The sequence below is a fragment of the Hemitrygon akajei genome, chromosome 21 (genome assembly GCF_048418815.1).
Source record: "Hemitrygon akajei chromosome 21, sHemAka1.3, whole genome shotgun sequence".
In the NCBI taxonomy this organism is placed as follows: domain Eukaryota; kingdom Metazoa; phylum Chordata; class Chondrichthyes; order Myliobatiformes; family Dasyatidae; genus Hemitrygon; species Hemitrygon akajei.
The window spans coordinates 62264222-62286429 of NC_133144.1; the positions used below are offsets into that span (position 1 = coordinate 62264222).

Below are 22208 nucleotides of genomic sequence, written 5' to 3' on the forward strand. Positions count from 1 at the left end.
GTGCTCCCGAATCAATAACATCCTGCCTGCCCCCTCTTCACTTTCAATAGTCATGTTTCAGAGGTCCTGGAGAGGATACTGATTTCTTCAAGGAGGTGCTGACAGCATCTTTTTGAATCTTTTCCTGTGTCTATGTGGTAACCTCTTCCCATGACAGAGCTCAGAATGAGGAATGGTGTTGTTAACCATTCTCTTTGGAGGTCATTTGTACTCAACAGGTCACCTCTATTGACAAATTTCTCGCCTCCATGCATTTCTATAGAGAAGGGATAAGTCTACAGAGCTATTGACTTCCAAAATGACCTATAGTATATTTTCCACATTTTTAGGCACCTCCTAACCTGGAAACAGATCAATAACTGCAAGCCTGCTCGTTCTGAGAAAACATGATGTATATTACGACTCTAAATTATAAACCAAATCTTTCTTTGTGTTGCCATTTGGATCCTTCCTCTAACTCATGCCCATGAATAGCAGAGAATTGCTACAGTACTGTAATTTCCAGCTAACGGAAGTTATCTTTAAAAGACAATACAGATTGTGCAGATGGCGGAAATTCAGAGTAACACACACAAAATGCTGGAGGAACTCGGCAAGTCAGGCAGCATCTATTGAAAGGAATAAAGATTTGACATTTCAGGCTGAAACCCTTCATCATGGCCCGAATTATCAATTCTTTATTCCCCTCCATACATGCTTCCTGATCTGTTGAGGTCCTTGAGCATTTTGCATGTGCTACCTTTAAGAGTGGATTCCAGTGGGCTATATATTCTTTATGTGTACAAGCCCAGCAGTGTAAACCAAGCTAATTCTTAAGACCATAAGATATAGGAGCAGAAGTAGGCCATTTGGCCCATTGAGTGTGCTTCTGATAACATATGACTCATATCCTTCCATTTCCCACATATCCATATGCCTACCTGAAGACCTCCTAAATGTCTGTTATGCTTCCACCACCAGCACTGGCAACGCTTTCTCACCACTCTCTGTGTGGGCAAAAAGCTTGCCCCTCCCTCACATGCCCTTGAAACAACCCGCCCCACTTTAAAACTGTGCCCACTAGTATTTGACATCTCTACTCTGGGAATAAGATTCTGACTAATAAACTCTTCTCAGGCTTTTTCAAGATTCTGACTGTCTACACCCCTCAAAATCTTACAACTTCCATCAGGTCTTCCCTTGGCCTCTGACACGCCAGAAGAAACAATCCAAATACACCCGGAGAAATCCCGTCATCCACGCCTGGTGGGAGAGGGTTGCATGTCCTGGTCAGATCCCACAAATGCCCCCTCCCTAATCAATCCTCACTGACTTGTCCTCTCTCATCTCTAACCTGGGTTACTTTACACACCCATGGTCACTTACACCCTTCCCCCTCCTCTTCTTGTTGGTCAGAACTACATTTTTTCCCTTACAATGTATTTTTTCATTATAAAATTCAAGCTAATTTTACATGCCACTCCAATTGATTCATCTGACTTACTGCATTATATTGATACTGTAACAGATCTTGTGTATCAATGTCTTTATTAGAGTAATTTTAAGAAGCACTTCCTGGTTTAGCATTTGGTTATGACCTTGATCACTAAGCAGATACGATGAACTCTTTTTCTTTGCAGAACACATCTGTCATAGTCATTAGAATATATTCTTTTGTATTATTGCAAAATAAATTAATTTAGAGTCATAAAGCACCACAGCGCAGAGAAAGGCCCTTCAGTCATCAGGTCTGTGCCGAACTAATATTCTACATAGTCCGATCGACCTACAGGTGGACCATAGCTCTCCATACCCCTCCCATCCATGTATCTATCCAAACATCTCTTAAATGTTGAAATTGAAGCTACATTCACCACTTCCTCTGGTAGGTCGCTCCACACATTTGGTCCAATTCCTACAGAACAGAACAGAAAAGTCTCTCTTGTCTGTGGAAGCTGGAGCAGAATCACAATGCACACTGTCAGCATTAAACATATTCGTCAAAATTCTTAATCTTTGGCTTCTACTCATTAACCTAAACTGTAATTGTTGTAAAGTGAGAGAGGATCAGCCACATCTGTAATGCAGTGGAACACCACCACCTACGGTCAAATGAACTGGTTTTATGCAGAAATTTGCAATGAGTGTCTTTCTTCAATAGAAGTTGTATAGAATGTACACACAGTGTCCACTTTATTAGGTACAGGAATGGAACCCGGAGTAGCCCGTCCAATTCAAGGTTCGACGTGTTGTGCACTCAAAGAAATTTTTCTGTACACCACTGTTGCAACGTGTGGTTATTTGAGTTCCTGTCACCTTCCTGTCAACTTGAACCAGTCTGGCCATTCTCCTCTGACCTCTCTCACTAACAAAACATTTTCACCTAGAGAACTTCCACTCACTGGATGTTTTTTTAAAAATTTTGTTTCTCTGTAAACTCTAGAGACTGTTGCGCGTAAAAATCCCAGGAGATCAGCAGTTTGTGAGATACTCAAACCACCCCGTCTGGCACCAACAATCATTACACGGTCAAAGCCACTTACAGTAGATATATTTCTTCCCCATTCAAAAGTTTGGTCTGAACAACAACCATGCATGTGTTTATGCATTGAGTTGCTGCCACATGACCGGCTGATTAGATATTTGCATTAATGAACAGGTGTACAGGCCATTGATTGCCTTTCCTGTACATTTCAGAAGGTTTGTCAGATTTCTCTACCATTATCTGAACTGCATATCACCTGATTATTTATAGTTGCTAGTTTTTATCTGATGCACGGTATGACAGAAATCAGAATACGCAACTGATGATTTGGCAGATCTGTGGACATGTCCCAGTGCATTGTGTAAAATGTAGCATTAATTCCAGGGATCAAGGATCAACTTTATTTGCCAAATACACTTACATGTATTAGGAATTTGCCGTGGTGTGTTGGCATGACATACAACAAAAACAACAACATTCAACAATTTAAAAAAGTCAAGAATTATATAAAAAATAAAGTTAGAAGTTAAAGTACGGATGTGAATAAAACATACATAAATACAGGCATGTACTTACAACATAAACAGCATTATTATAGTGGTTTTAAGTGTTTACTGTCCAATGCAGTGATGGAGGTACTAGATAGAAGGGAGTGGGTTAACTAGAATGGTTCATCAGATTAACTACCTGGGAGGGAACAAACTATTGAAATGGCAGGAAGTTCTTGATTTAATACCCCTATTAATTTCAATGAACATTTGGAAATCTGCTGCCTGGGTTAATTTGTTTTACCTTTCCTCCTGCAGATTCAGCTAACCGAGACTCTCTGGATGCCATTGAGCATTGCATATTTCTACTATGTTTAGATGAACCAAGTGGCGTTGAGCAGACTGATCTCAGTATGGCTCTGCAGATAATGCATGGTGAAGGCTGGCACAAGAACGGTGCAAATCGGTGGTATGACAAAACTATGCAGGTAATGGGCATTATACAGTATGTGTGACAATAAGTTACCTTATCTATTGAACTTCACTCAGAGAGTGCTTCTCTATATAAATCATGTTCCTGTCATATTTAAACACACTCAATTGCCACTTTATTAGGTACAGAAATGGAAACTGGCATAATCTTCTGCTTCTGTAGCCCATCCACTTCAAGGTTCGATATATGCATCCAGAGATGCTCTTCCTCACACCACGGCTGTAATGTTTGTGAATACTTAAGTTACTGTCACCTTGAACCAGTTTAGCCATTCTCCTCTGACCTCTCTCAATAACAAGGTGTTTTTGCTCACAGAACTACTGCTCATTTTAATTTGCTTTTCACACCATTGTCTGCAACTCTAGAAACTGTTGTGTGTAAAAATCCCAGGAGAGTAGTACTTTCTGAGATACTCAAACCACCCTGTCTGGCACCAACGATGGTCAAAGTCACTTGGATCATATATCGGTCACATTCTGATGTTTGGTCTGAACAACAGCTGAACCTCTTGATCATGTCTACATGAAGTAAGAATCTGCAAGAGATAAAGGACTGAAGAGAAGGAATTTGAGAGAAGACTGTGGACTATGGAATAAAGAGAAGGAGCAGGAGAACCAGAGGGAGGTGATGGGTAGGTCATAAGATTGGAGGGAGGAGAAGAGAAGGGATGAGAGGATAACCAGAAAGGGTGATGGAAAAAGTATGCGGAGGAAGAAAAAAGCTGTGTGGGGATAGTGATTACTAGAAATTAGAGAAATTATATTTATGACTTCAGGTTGGAGGCTACCAGTTGGAATAAGTTGTTGTTCCTCCAAGTTGAATTGGGCCTCATCGAGGCAGTAAAGGAGGCCATGGGCAGACATGTTGGTATGGGAATAGGATGTCAAAATGAAATGGGCCATTGGGAGTTCCTGCCTTTTGTGGCAGACAGAGCGAAGATGTTCAACAAAAGGGGTTCCAAAACTCCTCCTCTGTTGCCTGATTCTGTTGTCCCCCACTTCCTTTGAAAATTACCAAGCCCTTCGAAGTATTATTGAGTAACATATATATATTTTTTGAAAAGTGGATTAGAAATGCATTTGAGCATTAACAAAATAACCTACTAGTCTGCTACCATGAAGTCCAGAGCATGCTACAGAAATAAAGTTTGACTGTATATTGAAGTCTAGTTACTGCAGTGTCACATGAATAGGGTCAGATTGTCACCTTATGAGAAATACACGACATTCTGGAAGAACTCAACCAGTCAAGCAGCATCTATGGAAAGAGAAACCAGTTAATTTTTTTGGTTCAAGGGCCCTTGCTCTGAACTGGGAAAGAGTTCTTGAACCTAAACTGGTTTCTCTTTCCACAGATGCTGATTGACTGGCTGAATTCTTCCAGAATTTCTATTTTCATTTCAGATTCCAGCATCTGCCGTATTATTTGTCTGTTAACTTATGACATCATGTGAGTTCCTAATTTTTAGTCAGTTTGGCATATTTCTGCCTTATAGGACTGGTTAACATGCAAGTCAAAATTTGGTGTATATTGTGTAATGATGGAGTATTTGTATTTGTTAATGACGAGAACTCTGTTAGACAATAAGACCATAAGACACAAGAGCAGAATTAGGCAATTTAGCCCATCAAGTCTGCCCTGCAATTCCATCATGGCTGATTTATTCTCCCCCTTAACCCCAATTATCCTACCTTCTTCCCGTTATCTTTGATGCCCTTACTAATCATGAACTTAACAACCTTTGCTTTAACTATATCCAATGTCATGTCCTCCACCACTGAGTGTTTCATGGAATTCCATAGATTCACCACCCTCTTGTTGAAGAAATTCCTCCTCACCTCTGTTTTAAAGGGATATCCTATTCTGGAGCTGTGCCCTCTGGTCTTAGACTCCCCCAATATAGGAAATATCTTCACCATGTCTATTCTATGTAGGCCTTAGCATATTAACTAATTTAACATATTAACTAAATTCAGAACTGACCTGATATTGCTTAATCTCATCATTGATTAAGAAAGCGTTCAGCCATCAGTGTAAGCTTTGTCATGTTTCCTTTCATCTCGTGAACTGACCATTCCAACATGACAGAACAATGAGATACACCCTGCTAACACACACAAAATGCTGGAGGAACTCAGCAGACCAGGCAGCATCTATGGGAAAGAGTACAGTCTACGTTTCGGACGGAGACCCTTCAGCAGGACTGGAGAAAAAAAGATGAGAGGAGTAGAATTAAAAGATTGAGGAAGAGGGGAAGGAGAAATACAAGGTGATAGCTGAAACCGGGAGGGGGAGTGGTGATGTAAAGAGCCGGGAAGTTAATTGGCGAAAGAGATACAGGGCTGGTAGGAGAGGACAGAAGGCCATGGAAGAAAGAAAAGGGGGAGGATCACCAGAGGGAGGCGATGGGCAGGCAAGGAGATAAGGTGAGAGATGTAAGTGGGATTGGGGAATGGTGAAGGCAAGTATGGGGGTGGGTGCAATACAGGAAGATCAAGATTAATTGATATTCATGTCATCAGGTTGGAGGCTGCCCAGACAGAATGTAAGGCTTTGTTCCTCCAACTTAAGTGTGGCCTCATCACGACAGTGGAGGAGGCCATGGACAGACATATCAGAATGGGAATGCGAAGTGGGATTAAAATGGGTGGCCACTGGAAGATCCTACTTTTTCTGGTGGATGGAGCGTAGATGCTTGGCGAAGTGGTCTCCTAATCTACATCAGGTCTCACCAATATACAGGAGGCCACACCAAGAGCACCGGACACAGTATAGGACCCCAACACACTCACAGGTGAAGTGTCACTTCACCTGAAAGGTCTGTTTGGGGCCCTGAATGGTAGTGAGGGAGGAAGCGCAGGGGAAGGTCCCACTTGTCCCACTTACAAGGAGAAGTGCCAGGAGGGAGATCAGTGGGGAGGGACAAATGGACAAGGGAGTCCTGTAAGGAACGATCCCTGCAGAAAGCAGGAAGTGGGGAGGGGGGAAAGATGTGCTTTGTGGCGGGATCCCGTTGGAGATGGCAGAAGTTGCTGAGAATTACATGCTGGACGCAGAGGCTGGTGAGGACAAGAGAAACCCTATCCTTGGCAGGGTAGCGGGAGGATGGGGTGAGAGCAGACGTGCGTGAAATGGAAGAGATGCGGTTGAGGGCAGCATTGATGGTGGAAGAAGGGAAGCCCTTTTCTTTGAAGAAGGAGGACACCTCCTTCATTCTGGTATGCAAAGCCTCATCCTGAGAGCAATCGTGGTGGAGACAGAGGATTTGAGAGAAGGGGAGGCATTTTTACAAGTAACAGGTTAGGAAGAGGTATAGTCCAGGTAGCTGTGAGAGTCAGTGGGTTTATAATAAACATCAGTAGATAAGCTGCCTCCGGAGATAGAGACTGAGAGATCGAGAAAGGGGAGGGAGTTGTCGGAAGAGGAGCAGGTAAATTTGAGAGCAGGGTGGAAGTTAGAGGCAAAGTGGATGAGGTCGATGAGTTCAGCAAGGGTGCAGGAAGCAGCACCAATGAAGTCATTAATGTGGCATAGGAAAAGTGCAGGATGGTCACCAGTGTAGGCTTGGAACATAGACTCTTCCATGTAGCTGATCAACAGGCAGGCGTAACTGGGACCCATGTGAGTGCCCATGGCTACACCTTTTGCTTGAAGTAAGTGGGAGGAGCCAAAGGAGAAATTATTTAGAGTGAGGACAAGTTCAGCTAGACAGCGGAAGAGTGGTGGTGGAGGGGAACTGGTTGGGTCTGGTGTCCAGAAAGAAACAGATAGCTTTGAAGTCTTCCTGGTGAGGGATGGCGGTATATGAGGACTGGACATCTAAGTAAAAATAAGATGATGGGGGCCAGGGAACTTGAAATCATTGATAAGATCCAGAGCTTGTGAAGTGTCACGGATGTAGGTAGGGAGGGACCGAACAAGGGGGGATAAAACAGAGTCGAGGTATTCAGATATGAGTTCATTGGGGCAGGATCAAGCTGAAACAATGGATCTACCTGGACAAGCAGTTTTGTGGATCTTGCTTAGGAGGTAGAAACGGGAGGTGCAGGGTGTGAGAACTATGAGGTTGGTGGCAGTGGATGGGAGATCTCCAGAGTTAATAAGGTTGGTGATGGTGTGGGAGACAATGGCCAAGTGCTCCTTAGTGGAGTCCTGTTCGAGTGGTAAGTAAGAGAAGGTGTCTGAAGGTTGTCATTGGACCTTAGCAAGGTAGAGACCAGTATGCCAGACTACTACAGGACCCCCCTTATCTGTGGGTTTGATGGCAAGGTTAGGATTAGTACGAAGGGAGTGGAGAGCAGAGTGTTCAGAAGGAGTGAGGTTGGAATTGGAGAGAGGAGTGTTGAATTCAAAAATGTTGATGTCCCATCGGCAGTTGGCAATGAAAAGGTCCAGAGCAGGCAGAAAACCAGGGTGGTGTGTCCAGGAAAGGAGGAGATTTGAAGATGGGGTCATCAGTGTGGGGTGGACAGTCCTTGCCACAGAAATAGGCTTGGAGATGGAGGTGATGGAAGAAGAGCTCAGCGTCATGGCGGGTGCGAAACTCACTGAGACGTGGCTGCAGGGGGACAAGGGTGAGGCCTTTCCTGAGGACAGAATGTTCTGCCTCAGAGACGGAAAAGTTGGAGAGGATGGGGAAGACCCGGCATGGGTGCGAGCTGGGATCGGAGGTGTGAAGGGGTTCGTTGTGTCTGGGGAGAAGGAAGGTTTGGGATTTGCAAGGATGGTGGAGTGAGAGGAAGATGGAGTCTCCGAGGAAGCAAGAGCTGGTGGTGGGACCTGAGAGAGATGGGATTACAGAATGGTGTGGGGGAAGGAGAGATGAAGGAAAGGTGCTGCCTCCGTGTTTTCTTATATGCTGTTAGATCTTTGTTTATTTTCTGATCCTTAGAGTTCATCCGGGTGTCAGGAATGATGAACAGTCCAAATTCCAAGATTCCAGTTTATCTTAGAGTACAAACAACATACAAATAGAAAGCAAGCTAAATAAAGAGCTGAGAAAAGGTGCTAAGGGGTGTAAGACAAAGGAATAAAGAAGCCAAGAAGGCGTCTCTGAAAAATCTATTAATTTTATAATACAATAAGGAAAATTCCTTAAATAGGATTGAATTCATTAATAGGTTACGTATTTAAAACAGTTACATCATGTGGATAATATGCTAATACTTAGTCAATGAAAAATGAGCAAGATGATGAACTGTTCATTAGCTCGTTTAACACCTTTTTGCCAGTAAGTGTGAAAAATGCAGGAGTTTGTTAAAAGTACAAATCTTATAAAAAGTATTATTAAAAAAGCTGTGGTTTCCAACAAAGCCAATGCAAATTATTGTTTAATGTGTTATCTGGACAAGCTGCATAATACCCTTGTAAGAAGACATTTCAATAAACATTTGACTATTTAACCTTTGGAAAAAAATTCCAGACTAACAAAATTACAAAATTTGCCTTTATTCCTACAGTTAATTGTTGGAAAAGATGGATTCTGTGGTCTGGTTTATGAGCACTCTCCTGCAGAAGGAATCACTGTCATACAATGTGCCGAACATCTCCTCTGCTACATGTACGTAATTGTTTCCTTGCTATTCATACTAAGTCTCATTATACAACAATCCAATTCAGAAGTACATCCTCTCCTATGACCATGTTTCCTCCTGGTGCCCCAGTTTTCTCCCACTTTCCACAGACGTATGGGTTAGAGTTAGTGAGTTGTGAGCATACTGTGTTGGTGCCAGAAGCGTGGTGACACTTGCAGGCTGCTCAACACAGACAGCGCTTCTCCCTATAGATGCTGCCTGGCCTGCTGTGTTCCACCAGCATTTTGTGTGTGTTGTTTGACAATCCTTACAGGTTTGATTTGATGCAAACAACACATTTCCATGTACATGTGACACACAGAGCTAATCTTTCTTTCTTTCCTTTCATTCTTGATTATCCCTAAATCCGGTGCCTTGCTAGCCCAATTTAGAGGACAGTTATTAGTCAACTGTGCTTTTGGAGGTCTTACTTGACCTGATCCATACAGACTCGAGGTCAAGGAAGCAAATCTTCTTCCAAAGACTGTTCAATAGGATCACAACAAATCGTATCATGGCATATTCACTTTCCTGCCTTTTCCCCTTGTGCTCTTAAATTCTGCCTTTCTTACTCATTCATAAATTCAATAATTTGGCAAGTACTGTAAACATAGAAACATAGAAAACCTTCAATCGAGAGGACTGTCCGGTTTGGGTTTCTTTAGAAGCTAATTCTGTTAATAAATTTTCTATCATTTCTCTACTTGAATCCTCAATTCCTTTATATTTAAGTAATTTAACTGATAATTTTGTAGTTAAACACACTTTGAGGATTTGGGTACAATTTAGAAAATATTTTGGTTTATTGAGTTTTTCACTTTCGTCCCAATGTTTCTAACATTTTTTAAACCTTCTATGACTGATGTAGTTTTTAAAGAGTGGAATAGATTGGGTATTAAATGTTTTCAGGAGTTGTTTGTTTGTTGGAGATAGTCTCTCTTCATTTAAACAACTGTCAGCCAAGTATAGACTACCCAAAACCCACTTTTTTTGATATTTACAAATTAGAGACTTTTTTGTTTTTTTTTGTAAGTCAAATTTTTATTATTATTTATTCTTATTTTACAGCGCAGAGACTTTTTGCATTCTCAAGTACATTCATTTCCCAAAAGTCCAGATAAGAATTTACTTGATACAATTTTTAATTTGAAACCCTTCCATAATGGATCTATGTGTACTATTTATGGTATGTTGTTGGGAATGAGAAATATTCCTTTAGATAAAATTAAAAATCTCTGGGATCAAGATTTACAGATCCCAATTTTTGAGGATACTTGGAATTAAATTTTTAAATTGGTTAATACCTCATCGTTATGTGCCATCACTCCCTTCTACAATTTAAAGTGGTTCATAGGGCCCACATGACTAAAGATAAGCTGTCTCGTTTTTATTCTGATATATCTCCCTATTGTGATTGATGTAACAATGGAGAAGCTTCACTAATTCTTATGTTTTGGACTTGTCTGAGCCTTGAAAAATATTGGAAGGAAGTATTCCAAACTTTTTTGGTGCTTTTTAAAGTAAATTTTAAACCTATTCCTTTGACTGCCTTATTTGGTATTGTTGGAGGAAATGATACTATTTTGGAGACACACGATTTCCACATTTTATCTTATTTCTCTTATAGCCAGGAGGGCATTGTTGCTTAAGTGGAAGGATGCCACTCCGCCTACTCATACTCATTGGTTACATGATGTTATGTCATGTTTAAATTTAGAGAAGATTTGCTGTTCAATTTCTGAACGTTGACAAGATTTTTTAACATTGTGGGGACCATTTTGAATTATTTTCAAAAACTTTGATTTGCTATTAAGCACAGATGTGGGCTAATAATCTGTTTTACTATATGATAAGGATATTTTCCTTTTCTTTTTTTTTAACCAAACAGCTGTTTTTTTCAAGTAGTAGGTTTAGATTTTTTTATATAATACAATTATCTTTTTTCAGTATTACGTTTAAATTTAATTTATATGGATATTGGGTAATGAGACTATATTTGTGATTCCAATATATTGTAATCGATATATATTATATATCCTACTGTACTCTGTATTCTTTCATGTAAGAAATCAATAAAAATATTGAAAAAGAAAAAAGAAAAAAACCTACAGCACAATACAGGCCCTTCGGCCCACAAAGTTGTGCTGAACATGTCCCGACCTTAGAAATTACTAGGCTTACTTATAGCCCTCTATTTTGCTAAACTCCATGTACCTATCCAAAAGTTTCTTAAAAGACCCTATCCGCCTCCACCACCGTTGCCGGCAGCCCATTCCACGCACTCACCACTTTCTGAGTAAAAACTTACCCCTGATATCCCATCTGTACCTACTCCCCAGCACCTTAAACCTATGTCCTCTTGTGGCAACCATTTAAGCCCTGGGAAAAAGCCTCTGACAATCCACACATCAATGCCTCTCATCATCTTATACATCTCTATCAGGTCACCTCTCATCCTCCTTCGCTCCAAGGAGAAAAGGCCAAGTTCACTCAACCTATTCTCATAAGGCATGCTCCCCAATCCAGGCAACATCCTTGTAAGTCTCCTCTACACCCTTTCTATGGCTTCCACATCCTTCCTGAAGTGACGTGACCAGAACTGAGCACAGTACTCCAAGTGGGGTCTGACCAGGGCCCTATATAGCTGCAACATTACCTCTTGGCTCCTAAGTTCAATTCCATGATTGTTGAAGGCCAATACACCGTATGCCTTCTTAACTACAGAGTCAACCTGCGCAGCAGCTTTGAGCGTCCTGTGGACTCGGACCCTAAGATTTCTCTGATCCTCCACACTGCCAAGAGTCTTACCATTAATACTATATTCTGCCATCATATTTGACCCACCAAAATGAACCACTTCACACTTACCTGGGTTGAACTCCATCTGCCACTTCTCAGCCCTGTTTTGCATCCTATCAATGTCCCACTGTAACCTCTGACAGCCCTCCACACTATCCACAACACCTCCAACCTTTGTGTCATCAGCAAACTTACTAACCCAACCCTCCACTTCCTCATCCAGGTCATGTATAAAAATCATGAAAAGTAAGGGTCCTAGAACAGGAGGCCCTGAGGCACTCCATTGGTGACCGACCTCCATGCAGAATATGACCCATCTACAACCACTCTTTGCCTTCTGTGGGCGTCAGTTCTGGATCCACAAAGCAATGTCCCCTTGGATCCCATGCCTCCTTATTTCCTCAATAAGTCTTGCATGGGGTACCTTATCAAATGCCTTGCTGAAATCCATATACACTACATCTACTGCTCTTACCTTCATCAATGTGTTTAGTCACATACTCAAAAAATCCAATCAGCCTCGTAAGGCATGACCTGCCCTTGACAAAGCCATGCTGACTACTCCTAATCATATTATACCTCTCCAAATGTTCATAAATCCTGCCTCTCAGGATCTTCTCCATCAACTTACCAACCACTGAGGTAAGAGTCACTGGTCTATAATTTCCTCGGCTATCTCTACTCCCTTTCTTGAATAGAGGAACAACATCTGCAACCTTCCAATCCTCTGCAACCTCTCCTGTCCCCATTGATGATGCAAAGATCATCGCCAGAGGCTTAGTAATCTCCTCCCTTGCCTCCCACAGTAGCCTGGGGTACATTTCATCCAGTCCTGGCGACTTATCCAACTTGATGCTTTCCAAAAGCTCCAGCACATCCTCTTTCTTAATAGCTACAGGCTCAAGCTTTTCAGTCTGCTACAAGTCATCACGACAATCACCAAGATCCTTTTCTGTAGTGAATACTGAAGTGAAGTATTAATTAATTACCTCTGCTATTTCCTCAGGTTCCATACATACTTTACCACTGTCACACTTGATAGGTTCTATTCTTTCACGTCTTATCCTCTTGCTCTTCACGTACTTGTAGAATGCCTTAGGGTTTTTGTTAATCCTACCCACCAAGGCCTTCTCATGGCCCCTTCTGGCTGTTCTAATTTTCTTCTTAAGCTCCTTCCTATTAGCCTTATAATATTCTAGACCTCTAACATTACCTAACTTTCTGAACCTTTTGTAAGCTTTTCTTTTCTTCTTGACTAGATTTATTACAACCTTTGTACACCAGGGTTCCTGTCCCTGTCTCATTGGAACATACCTATGCAGAACTCCACACAAATATCCCCTGAATATTTGCCACATTTCTTCCGTACTTTTCCCTGAGAACATCTGTTTCCAATTTAAGTTTCCAGTTTCCTGCCTGATAGCCTCATAATTCCCCTTACTCCAATTAAACTTTTTTAACTTATCTATTCCTTTCTCTCTCCAATGTTATTGTAAAGGAGATAGAATTATGATCACTATCTCCAAAATGCTCTCCCACTGAGAGATTTGACATCTGACCAGGTTAATTTCCCAATACCAAATCAAATACAGCCTCTCCTCTTGTAGGCTTATCTACATATTGTGTCAAGAAACCTTCCTGAACACACCTAACAAACTCCACCCCATCTAAACCCCTTGCTCTAGGGAGATACCAATCAATATTTGGGAAATTAAAATCTCCCATCATGACAACTCTGTTATTAGTACATCTTTCCAGGATCTGTTTCACTATCTGCTCCTTGATATCCCTGTTACTATTAGGCGGCCTATAAAAAACACCCAGTAAAGTTATTGATCCCTTCCTGTTCCTAACCTCCACCCACAGAAACTCCGTAGACAATCCCTCCATGGCGTCCACCTTTTCTGCAGCTGCGACACTATCTCTGATCAACAGTGCGAACACCTGGGAGGCAAACTACCATCCGAGTTTCTTTCCTACATCCACAGAATCACCTGTCTGACCCCCTATGTAAAGAGTCCCCTATCACTACAGCCTTCCTCTTCCTTTCCCTACCCTTCTGAACCACAGGGCCAGACCCCGTGCCAGAAGCGTGGTCACTGTTGCTTCCCACAGGTAGGCTTCCCCCAGTAGTACAATTGTCAAGGGGTACAGCCACAGGGGAACTCTCTAGTACCTGACTCTTCCCTTTCCCACTCCTGACTGTGACCCACTTGTCTGTCTCCAGTGGCCCCGGTGTGACCACCTGCTTATAACTCCCTTCTATCACCTCCTCGCTCTCCCTGACCAGGCGAAGGTCATGGAGCTGCATCTCCAGTTCCCTAACTCCCTTAGGAACTGCAACTCAGTCCCTTAGGAACTGCAGCTCGACACACCTGGTGCAGATATGGCCATCCGGGAGGCTGGGAGACTCTAGGACCTCCCACATCTGACACCGAGCACAGAAAACTGGCCTCACACACATACTTCCTCCTTTCCGCAAATAACACAAGTAAACCTACCTTGCCTTGTCCTGTTACTGCCTAAGCCCGTTGAGCCAAAGCCCTATCACTCTGCTGCCTTTCACTCCACTGCCCACTCCGAACGCTACCCGCTGGATATGGCGGTCTTCTTTTTAAACCTTTTGTGCTCTACTGGCTGATGTCACGCGCCTGCGCAGTCTTGCCTCTCTTTTACCCCGAGTAGTAAAAACTGCCTTCGCTCCGAAAATCAGCCAATCACTCGCAGCCTTCTTGCTCAGTACTCTGGAGTAGAGAGCTCCCCAAAGGTTCAAAATTGTCTGAGATATAAAAGCCCATCCAAGGCTGGGAAATCTTTATCCTGAAACTATGAAACTATGCTTCTTAGTTCTAGGCTCCCTGGAAAGAGAAAACAGATTGGTATCTACCTCGTCAAGCCCCTCAATACAATTCTTTACTTAAATGAACTGAAATTCCACTGTTTCTATCTTAGTGATACAACTCATTGTATGTTTTGATGTCTTGATGTACATTTGACAAATAAATCTAATTTTATCATAAGGTTCAACCTGTGTCTCCAAGTCGTTCATTCATTCAGAACTGTGTTTTAGATCACTACTTCTGAGTACTTTAGAAATTATGTGCTAACCTCTTTACAGTAAAGAGACCTCAAGGAAGTTGGTACGCGTAGACTCTCACTGTGAGTTGCCTTCTCCTCGAAGACTGAAATGGAAATGTGGCCCCGAAATTCATAGATACTTAACCTCAGCAGCTGAGAGACTTCAAAGGTAAACAGCAGACTATAAATTATATTTAACAAGAACTGAGTCAGAAGAATAATTACTGCTGCAATTTAAGTTGGTTTGTTCACTTTGCTGCCATTCTGGAGATGATTCCTACAATTATTAACTTTGACATTAAATTGAAATGTTTATACGTTAATCATAGAGGCATAGAACCATACAGCATGGAAAGCAGCCCTTCAGCCCAGCTGGTCCATGCTAACCATGATTCCCATTTAAGCCATTTCCATTTACTCATGTTTGTCCCATATCTTGCTAAACCTTTCCTATCCATGTCCCTGGCCGAGTGTCCTTTAAATATTGCTAACGTTTCTGCCTCAACCACTTCCTCAGACAGCACATTCCATATACTGACCACCCTCTGGATGTAAAGGTTGCCTCTCAAGTTCCTACTAAGTCTCTTTCCTCTAACTCTAAGCCTCCACCCTCTAGTTCTTGATTTTCTCATGGGGGAAAAGACTGTATCCATTGACCCTCAGGATTTTATACATTTCTATATACACCATCCCTCATTCCCCTATTCGCCAGCCTCTCTCTGTAACTCAGTCTTTCAGGTACCAGCAATGTTCTGGTTAGTCTCCTCAGCTCTCATTTCAGCTCTGCGGTATTTTTCCTATAGCAGGGTGACCAAAACAAAACACAGTATTCCAAATGTGGCCTCACCAAAGTCTTGTACAACTCACGGAATTGACAATTCATACATTGGATCGAAGTAAGCGGCAGAGATTGTAAAATCAGTCAGCTCCATCATGTGCACTACCCACCGTAGTATCCAGAAGTGATGCCTCAGAAGGGCAGTCTCCATCATTAAGGACCCGCACCACCCAGGACATGGCCTCTTCTCATTGCTACCATCATGAAGTAGCTACAGAAGATAGAAGGCACACAATCAATAATTCAGGAACAGCTTCTTCCCCTCTGCCATCTGATTTCTGATTGGACATTGAACCCACAAACACTACCTCACTACTTTTTTAATATTCTATTCTTTTGCACAACTTGTTTAATTTAACTATTTAATATGATACATATACTTACTGTAATTCACGATTTTCTTTTTCTCTCTATTATTATGAATTACATTGTACTGCTGCTGCAAAGTTAATAAATTTCACAACACATGTCGGCGATATTAACCCTGATTCTGATTCTGGTAATGTTACATTTTTTCAGGTTGGTAGAGAACACTGACCTGAACATCTACCGGTTGAGGGATCTTGGGAAAGATTTTATCAAGAAACAAAAGATGAGCCCCGATGCCTTCATCCAAGTTGGTTTGCAGCTGTCGTTTTACAGGCAAGTTTCTGGAGTTGGAAATGGGCTTTACTGGGCTCCACGGTGCATTGAGCTATCTTTAGGAATGTCAGAAGAGTGTAAATACCAAGAACACAAGATGCTGGAATTCCAGAGCAACACCAATAAATAGGGGGAGGAACTCAGCAGGTCAGGCAGCATCTATAGCATAATAATAATAATAATAATAATAATAATAATAATAATAATAATAATAATGGCATCATATCTTGATCTGAAACTGATCTAGAAAATTTACAGAGAAAAATAAGAACTAAACTGACAAATTTCAAAAAAACATTATGTAGATTTGAATGCACTTAGATTAATACTACCTAGGACAGAAGAGGGAAGAGGAATAACAGACATTAAAAATCTACACAACAGTCAGATAAAACTTTTAAGGATACACTTCATCAACAAAAAGAGGATTCAGCACTCCACACCAGCTTATGCGATTCTGATAAGAAGTACACACCACTAAACTTAAATGAGAGCACAACCCAGAAAAATGAAGACATTATCACTTTGAAGAAAAACTTAACGAATGGAAGAGCATGACCCTCCATGGATGACATCCCCACCATCTGAGCAGAATAGATGTTGACAAGGAAGCTTCAGAGTGGGAGACCTCTTCCCAGAAACAGAAGGGTTCCTTGTACCAATACAGGATCAGGTGGTTAAAATTAAAAAATCATCAAAAGTACAGAATAAAGACCAACAAATTCAAAATGAGGAATGTAGAAAATGCCAAGAAAAACCAGAAACAATCCAACACATTACAGGATCCTGTAGCAGTTTAACACAATCTGATTACTTACACAGGCACAATCAAATGACAAATGTCATTCATCAAAATCTTGCTTTAAAATACAAACTCATAAAAGAAATCACGCTTTGCTATAAATACAAGCCTGGTCCAGTTTTAGAGTCAGAATACCACAAATTATATTATGACTGATCAGTTATTACAGATAGGACAATCCACAATCACTGTCCGGATATAATAATACAGGATAAACAAGCAAGACCAACTTATTTAATAGATACAGTCATTCCAAGCACACATAACTTACAGAAATCAGTAAGTGAAAAACAGCAGAAATTTGCTGAATTAAAAGAAGAAATTGAAAGACTTTGGAACATAAACAAGGTACACACTGTCCCAATAGAGGTATCTACAAATGGTATCATCCCAAAGGGACTACATAATAGCATTAAACAATTAAAGCTTTACAGTAATATCTCTGTAAATCTTCAGAAAAACCTGACGCTAAGCACCACTAGAATAGTCCGAAAGTTCCTAGCAATTGAGAAATGAGTGTGCTTGGCTATGCCCGTACCTCAGGTTTTACAAGCTTGAGCTGAGAAAAAGTAAATTCTAATAATGATAACTTATTTGTAGAGCACTTTTCATACAGATGATCTAGTTTAAAGTGCTTTACAATGGGATAAAGTGCAAACATGAAACTAAATTAAAACAAATAAAAGTGAACATAAAAATAAAAGACAAGATGTTCGTTAAAAGCAAGATTAAATAAATAGGTTTTGTGCTAGCATTTAAAAGTGTCACTGTGTCAGCGTCTGCTATAGTTTTAAGTACTGAATTCCACAGTTTAGGAGCCTTGTTCAAGAAAGCTGAGCTGACAATTTATCTTTTGAGGGAGATTGTTCAGAGACCAGTAGAAGAAGACCTGAGAGTTCGAACAGGATTATAAAATGAAAATGATTCAGTGATGTACTCTGGTCCCAGACCGTTAAGAGCTTTAAAAACAAGTAAGGGAACTCTAAAATCAATCCTGATCAAACACCCTGATGAAGGGTCTTGGCCCAAAACACCGAATTTTTATTTCTTTCCATAAATTCCATGGGTTTAGGACTCAGCAAAATTCTTCCAACCAATTTTGTCAATCAATCCAAAAGTAAATTTGTTATCAAAGTACAAATATATCACCACATATTACCTTGAGATTCATTCCCTTGCAGGCATTTAGAAGAAGAAGAAATACAATAGAAATTATGTATAAATAAAGACTGACACAGAAACCAATGTGCAAACAGAAACTAAATTTTGCAAATAGTTTTTGGGCAGCTTACAGGTTCATATCATACCACTACAATTTGATTCCTTATATATGGTATTTTAAAATATCTTAATACCCTACCTATCACTTATATAAAATAAGCAAGCAAAACTGAAAAAAAATCATTTTTTACTCTTTCTTTTCTTCCCGGATCTCCTTATTTTTGTCTCAGATGAAAGTACTAAGCCACTGCTCATATATCAACTAACAGGGTCCATTGAGCATTCAAGTTGATTGACCATTTAATTGCAAGATTTTTAAAGGCTCTGACAAAGGACAGAGACATTTAGAAGTTATTAAGTTACTCTAAGGTTTGCCTTCTCATGGGGTTGGGGCTTTGCCAGCTGTCAATTCTTTCAGAGGTTTTACAGAGCAGGACTTTGCCCACTGTCAATGCTTTCAAAGATTTTACAGCACCGGGATTTTGCCGGTTGTCAATGCTATCAAAGGTTTCACAGCCGGCGTGGCTGCAAGCCAGTGCTCTTTCACCAAGACTGGCTCCTACTGAGGATACAGAATTAGTGTTCACAGCCAGCAAGATAGGTATTGTGCAGCACACACAAAATGCTGAAGGGACTCAGCAGGTCAGGCAGCATCCAAGAAGAGGAATAAACAATTGACATTTCAGGTCAAGTTTAGCTCTGGATTTCCACCATCTGCAGAATCTCTTGTGTTTACGTAGGTATTCTGTGCCCAGATCTGATAAATACTACCAAAGTGAGACTGTAGGGACAAATTGCTTTAGCTTATCAGCAGATATTTTTGATAAGCATAGTAGCATTGTCACATCACCTTTACCTTGGCTGAACACCTTCAGTGAATGATCAATATGCAGGTAGATTGGAAATGGGACATGTGTGGTTTTGTTCAAACTCTGATTCACCAAATGAGCAGGTCTGTGAATTATTTCCTTCAACCTCATAGCTGTTTCACTCTCCCACGGATCCATACACCTTCCAGTGAAACACTGTCCAATCAGATCGTACTGGCTTTCAGATTCGGATTCATTCATTTATCACATGTACATCAAAATATAGAGTGAAATGTGTTTGTGTTAACAACCAACACAACTTAAGGATTGTTGCCACACACATTCTGGCACCAACATAGCATGCCTACAATATTCAGCAGAACAACATAAGCAACAACTCCAAGGGAATGTAACAAAACAGAACACAGCAAGCCCCTTTCCTCCCTCCCACTCACCCACCTATCCACTCTCACACATACAGAGTCCTCCAACCGCAGGACAGCCTCCGAGCCTCCGGTGACCTCATGGATTCACACACAATGGGCCTCTGACTTCCCCAGTGGACTCCCAGACTCATGGGTCCAGGGCTTCAACGTCTTTCGGCTTTCCATCTTCAGTGTGGACCCCAGGACCTGCAGATTTTTTAACTTGTGTCCAATTTTGCAAGTACCCAGGCTCCGTATTAAAAATGAATGAAGCAACCTCAGTTCCTGGCAAAATCCTTAATGCAGTCAAATCTGGCTACTCCATAATTTTCTCAGCACACCTTAAAAATGGGAAGCTTTGAGAGCACACCAAAGACTCGTCAAAACATTTCCTATTTTTATCAACATTAAGGCTCATCAGCACAGCTTACAGTCTTACACTAAGCTGATTCTCATGCTTTCTAGTGCAGTCATTAAGTTAAACAACTTGGCAAATGCTATGATGTTACAAGCACTTCCTTCAGTATCATTTCTGGTTAGTATGAAAAACAACAGACCTTTAACAGATGCCGCCCAGAACCTTATTGGTTATTACTCTCTCGACAGATAATGTATTTCATTTATCATCTCTTACAGCTTTTCAATGCCAAACCAATTCACCATCTAATTAACTCATTTTCAAGAAATTCCACGAGGTTCTCTGAAAGCATTTGATAAAGTCTCATTTAGAAAGTGCAATCACTCTTGTCAGTTTGATGTTCTCCTAAGGGGTTGTCTTCAGGTGTCTTGGTCCTCAGGTGGCTCTAGAGGCCGATCCAGGGTCCATATATTCTGGAGCAGTGTGGGCAAGAGTACGTGATGGATGTAGCTAGTGGTTGGGTCTTTTGGTTGTTCAGCCTCTCCTATCGCAGCTTCCACTTGTTCTCTGCAGCACAGCGGATATCGTTCCCATGTAGTGCAGTTCACTCTTGCACAGATTTCCTTCAGGTGTATCTATATGGTGCAACGTATTCCCAGTTTTTAGAAGCAATGGTGAATTTCTTCAGGCTGATTTTGATGCTGTGTTTGAAGGGTTTCCTTCGCCCTCCAGAGGCTCACTGACCCTCCTTCAACTGGGAGTAAAAGATCTGTTTGGGGAGACAGGAGTTAGGCATCCGAATGACATGATCTATCCATCAAAATAACTAAGCAGATTACGATTTTCAAATTACACTGCTTATTCGTCACAACAGTTTCAAGCTTGCTAGGTTTCTTTATTATAGGCATTTTTTTTTATTCAAAGAGAATATTTTGCTAAAACACTATTTACTATTTCAGATGTCATGGAAGACTAGTCCACACATATGAAAGTGCTTCTGTGCGTTGCTTCCAGGATGGAAGAGTTGATAATATCCGATCAGCATCTAAAGAGGCGCTGGAGTTTGCAAAAGCAATGGTAGATGGAAGAGCATCAATCACAGTAGGTCTTTTTCTCTCTTTTTCAGACGTTCTCATTTTATGATATGTCACATTTTTTTATATGCTTCCTTCTCACCACTACTATTGGGAAGGAGGTACAGGATGTACAGGATCCTTAGCTCCCACAGCACCAAGTTCAGGAACAGTTATTACCTACAATTATCGGGCTTCTGAACCAGCGTGGATAATTTCACTCACTTTTTTTTGTACTTGCATATTTTGTCTTCTTTTGCACATTTTTTTGTTTATCTGTCTTTGTGTGTAGTTTTTCATTGATTCTGTCATATTTAGTATCTGCTGTGAATGCCCTCAAGAAAATGAATTTTAGTTAAAAGTTAAAGTCTGTCCCGAGCCTTATAGGCTCATCAGGCTGGTGCTGATGCTGGTTTCCGTGGCGTGAAGCAACTGAGAGTACGAGACTACCCCCCCCCCCCCCCACCCCAGCCCCGGACAGAACGCCAGTCTATCGCGAGAGAAAATGAAATGCAGGGTAGTATATGGTGACATAGCTGTACTTCGATAAAAATAAAATTATTTTTACTTTATTTTAACTTCTCTCTGTCTACTTGCCGCCTCACCCACAACCCTGCTCTGGCAGCAGAGGGAACAGATGTGCGCTGACTTACTGTGTCTTAAATTCCACTCAAAGTCTAAGCCGAGTTTGTTGTCATATGTGCAAGTTCAATGAAAAGTCCAATGAAAAGCTTACTTGCAGTAGCATCACAGACACACAGCCTCTGATACACAACATTCTGATACACAACATTCTGATACACAACATTCTGATACACAACATTCTGACACACAACATTCTGACACACAACATTCTGATACACAACATTCTGATACACAACATTCAAAAGAAAGACATGAATAAAACATGAGCTTTACAAAATTATACAAGGAGCAAGACAATTAGAACAAAAATGCCCATTGTAGTGCAAAGTGGTTGTTGTGTTGCAGCAGTGATTAGGGTTGTGCTGGTTGGTTCAAGAATGAAAGGTTGAAGGGAAGTAACTATTCTTGAACCTGGTGCTGTGGGCTTCTGTACCTCCTGTCTGATGGCAACTGTGAGAAAATGGTATGGCCTGGATGGTGGAGACCTTTGATAATAGATA

At 41.1% G+C, this 22208-nt stretch overlaps 1 protein-coding gene across 4 annotated transcripts in view; it reads left to right on the forward strand.

The window, feature by feature from the left end:
* Positions 1–22208, forward strand: part of chata (choline O-acetyltransferase a) — a 108019-nt gene that overhangs the window by 63891 nt on the left and 21920 nt on the right. For all 4 annotated transcript variants that reach the window (XM_073025583.1, XM_073025580.1, XM_073025582.1 and 1 more), the window contains exons 8-12: positions 3271–3440; positions 8905–9005; positions 14936–15064; positions 16253–16375; positions 20950–21091. In XM_073025583.1, coding sequence (XP_072881684.1) covers positions 3271–3440; positions 8905–9005; positions 14936–15064; positions 16253–16375; positions 20950–21091 — 665 coding nt within the window. The remainder of the gene's footprint in view (positions 1–3270; positions 3441–8904; positions 9006–14935; positions 15065–16252; positions 16376–20949; positions 21092–22208) is intronic.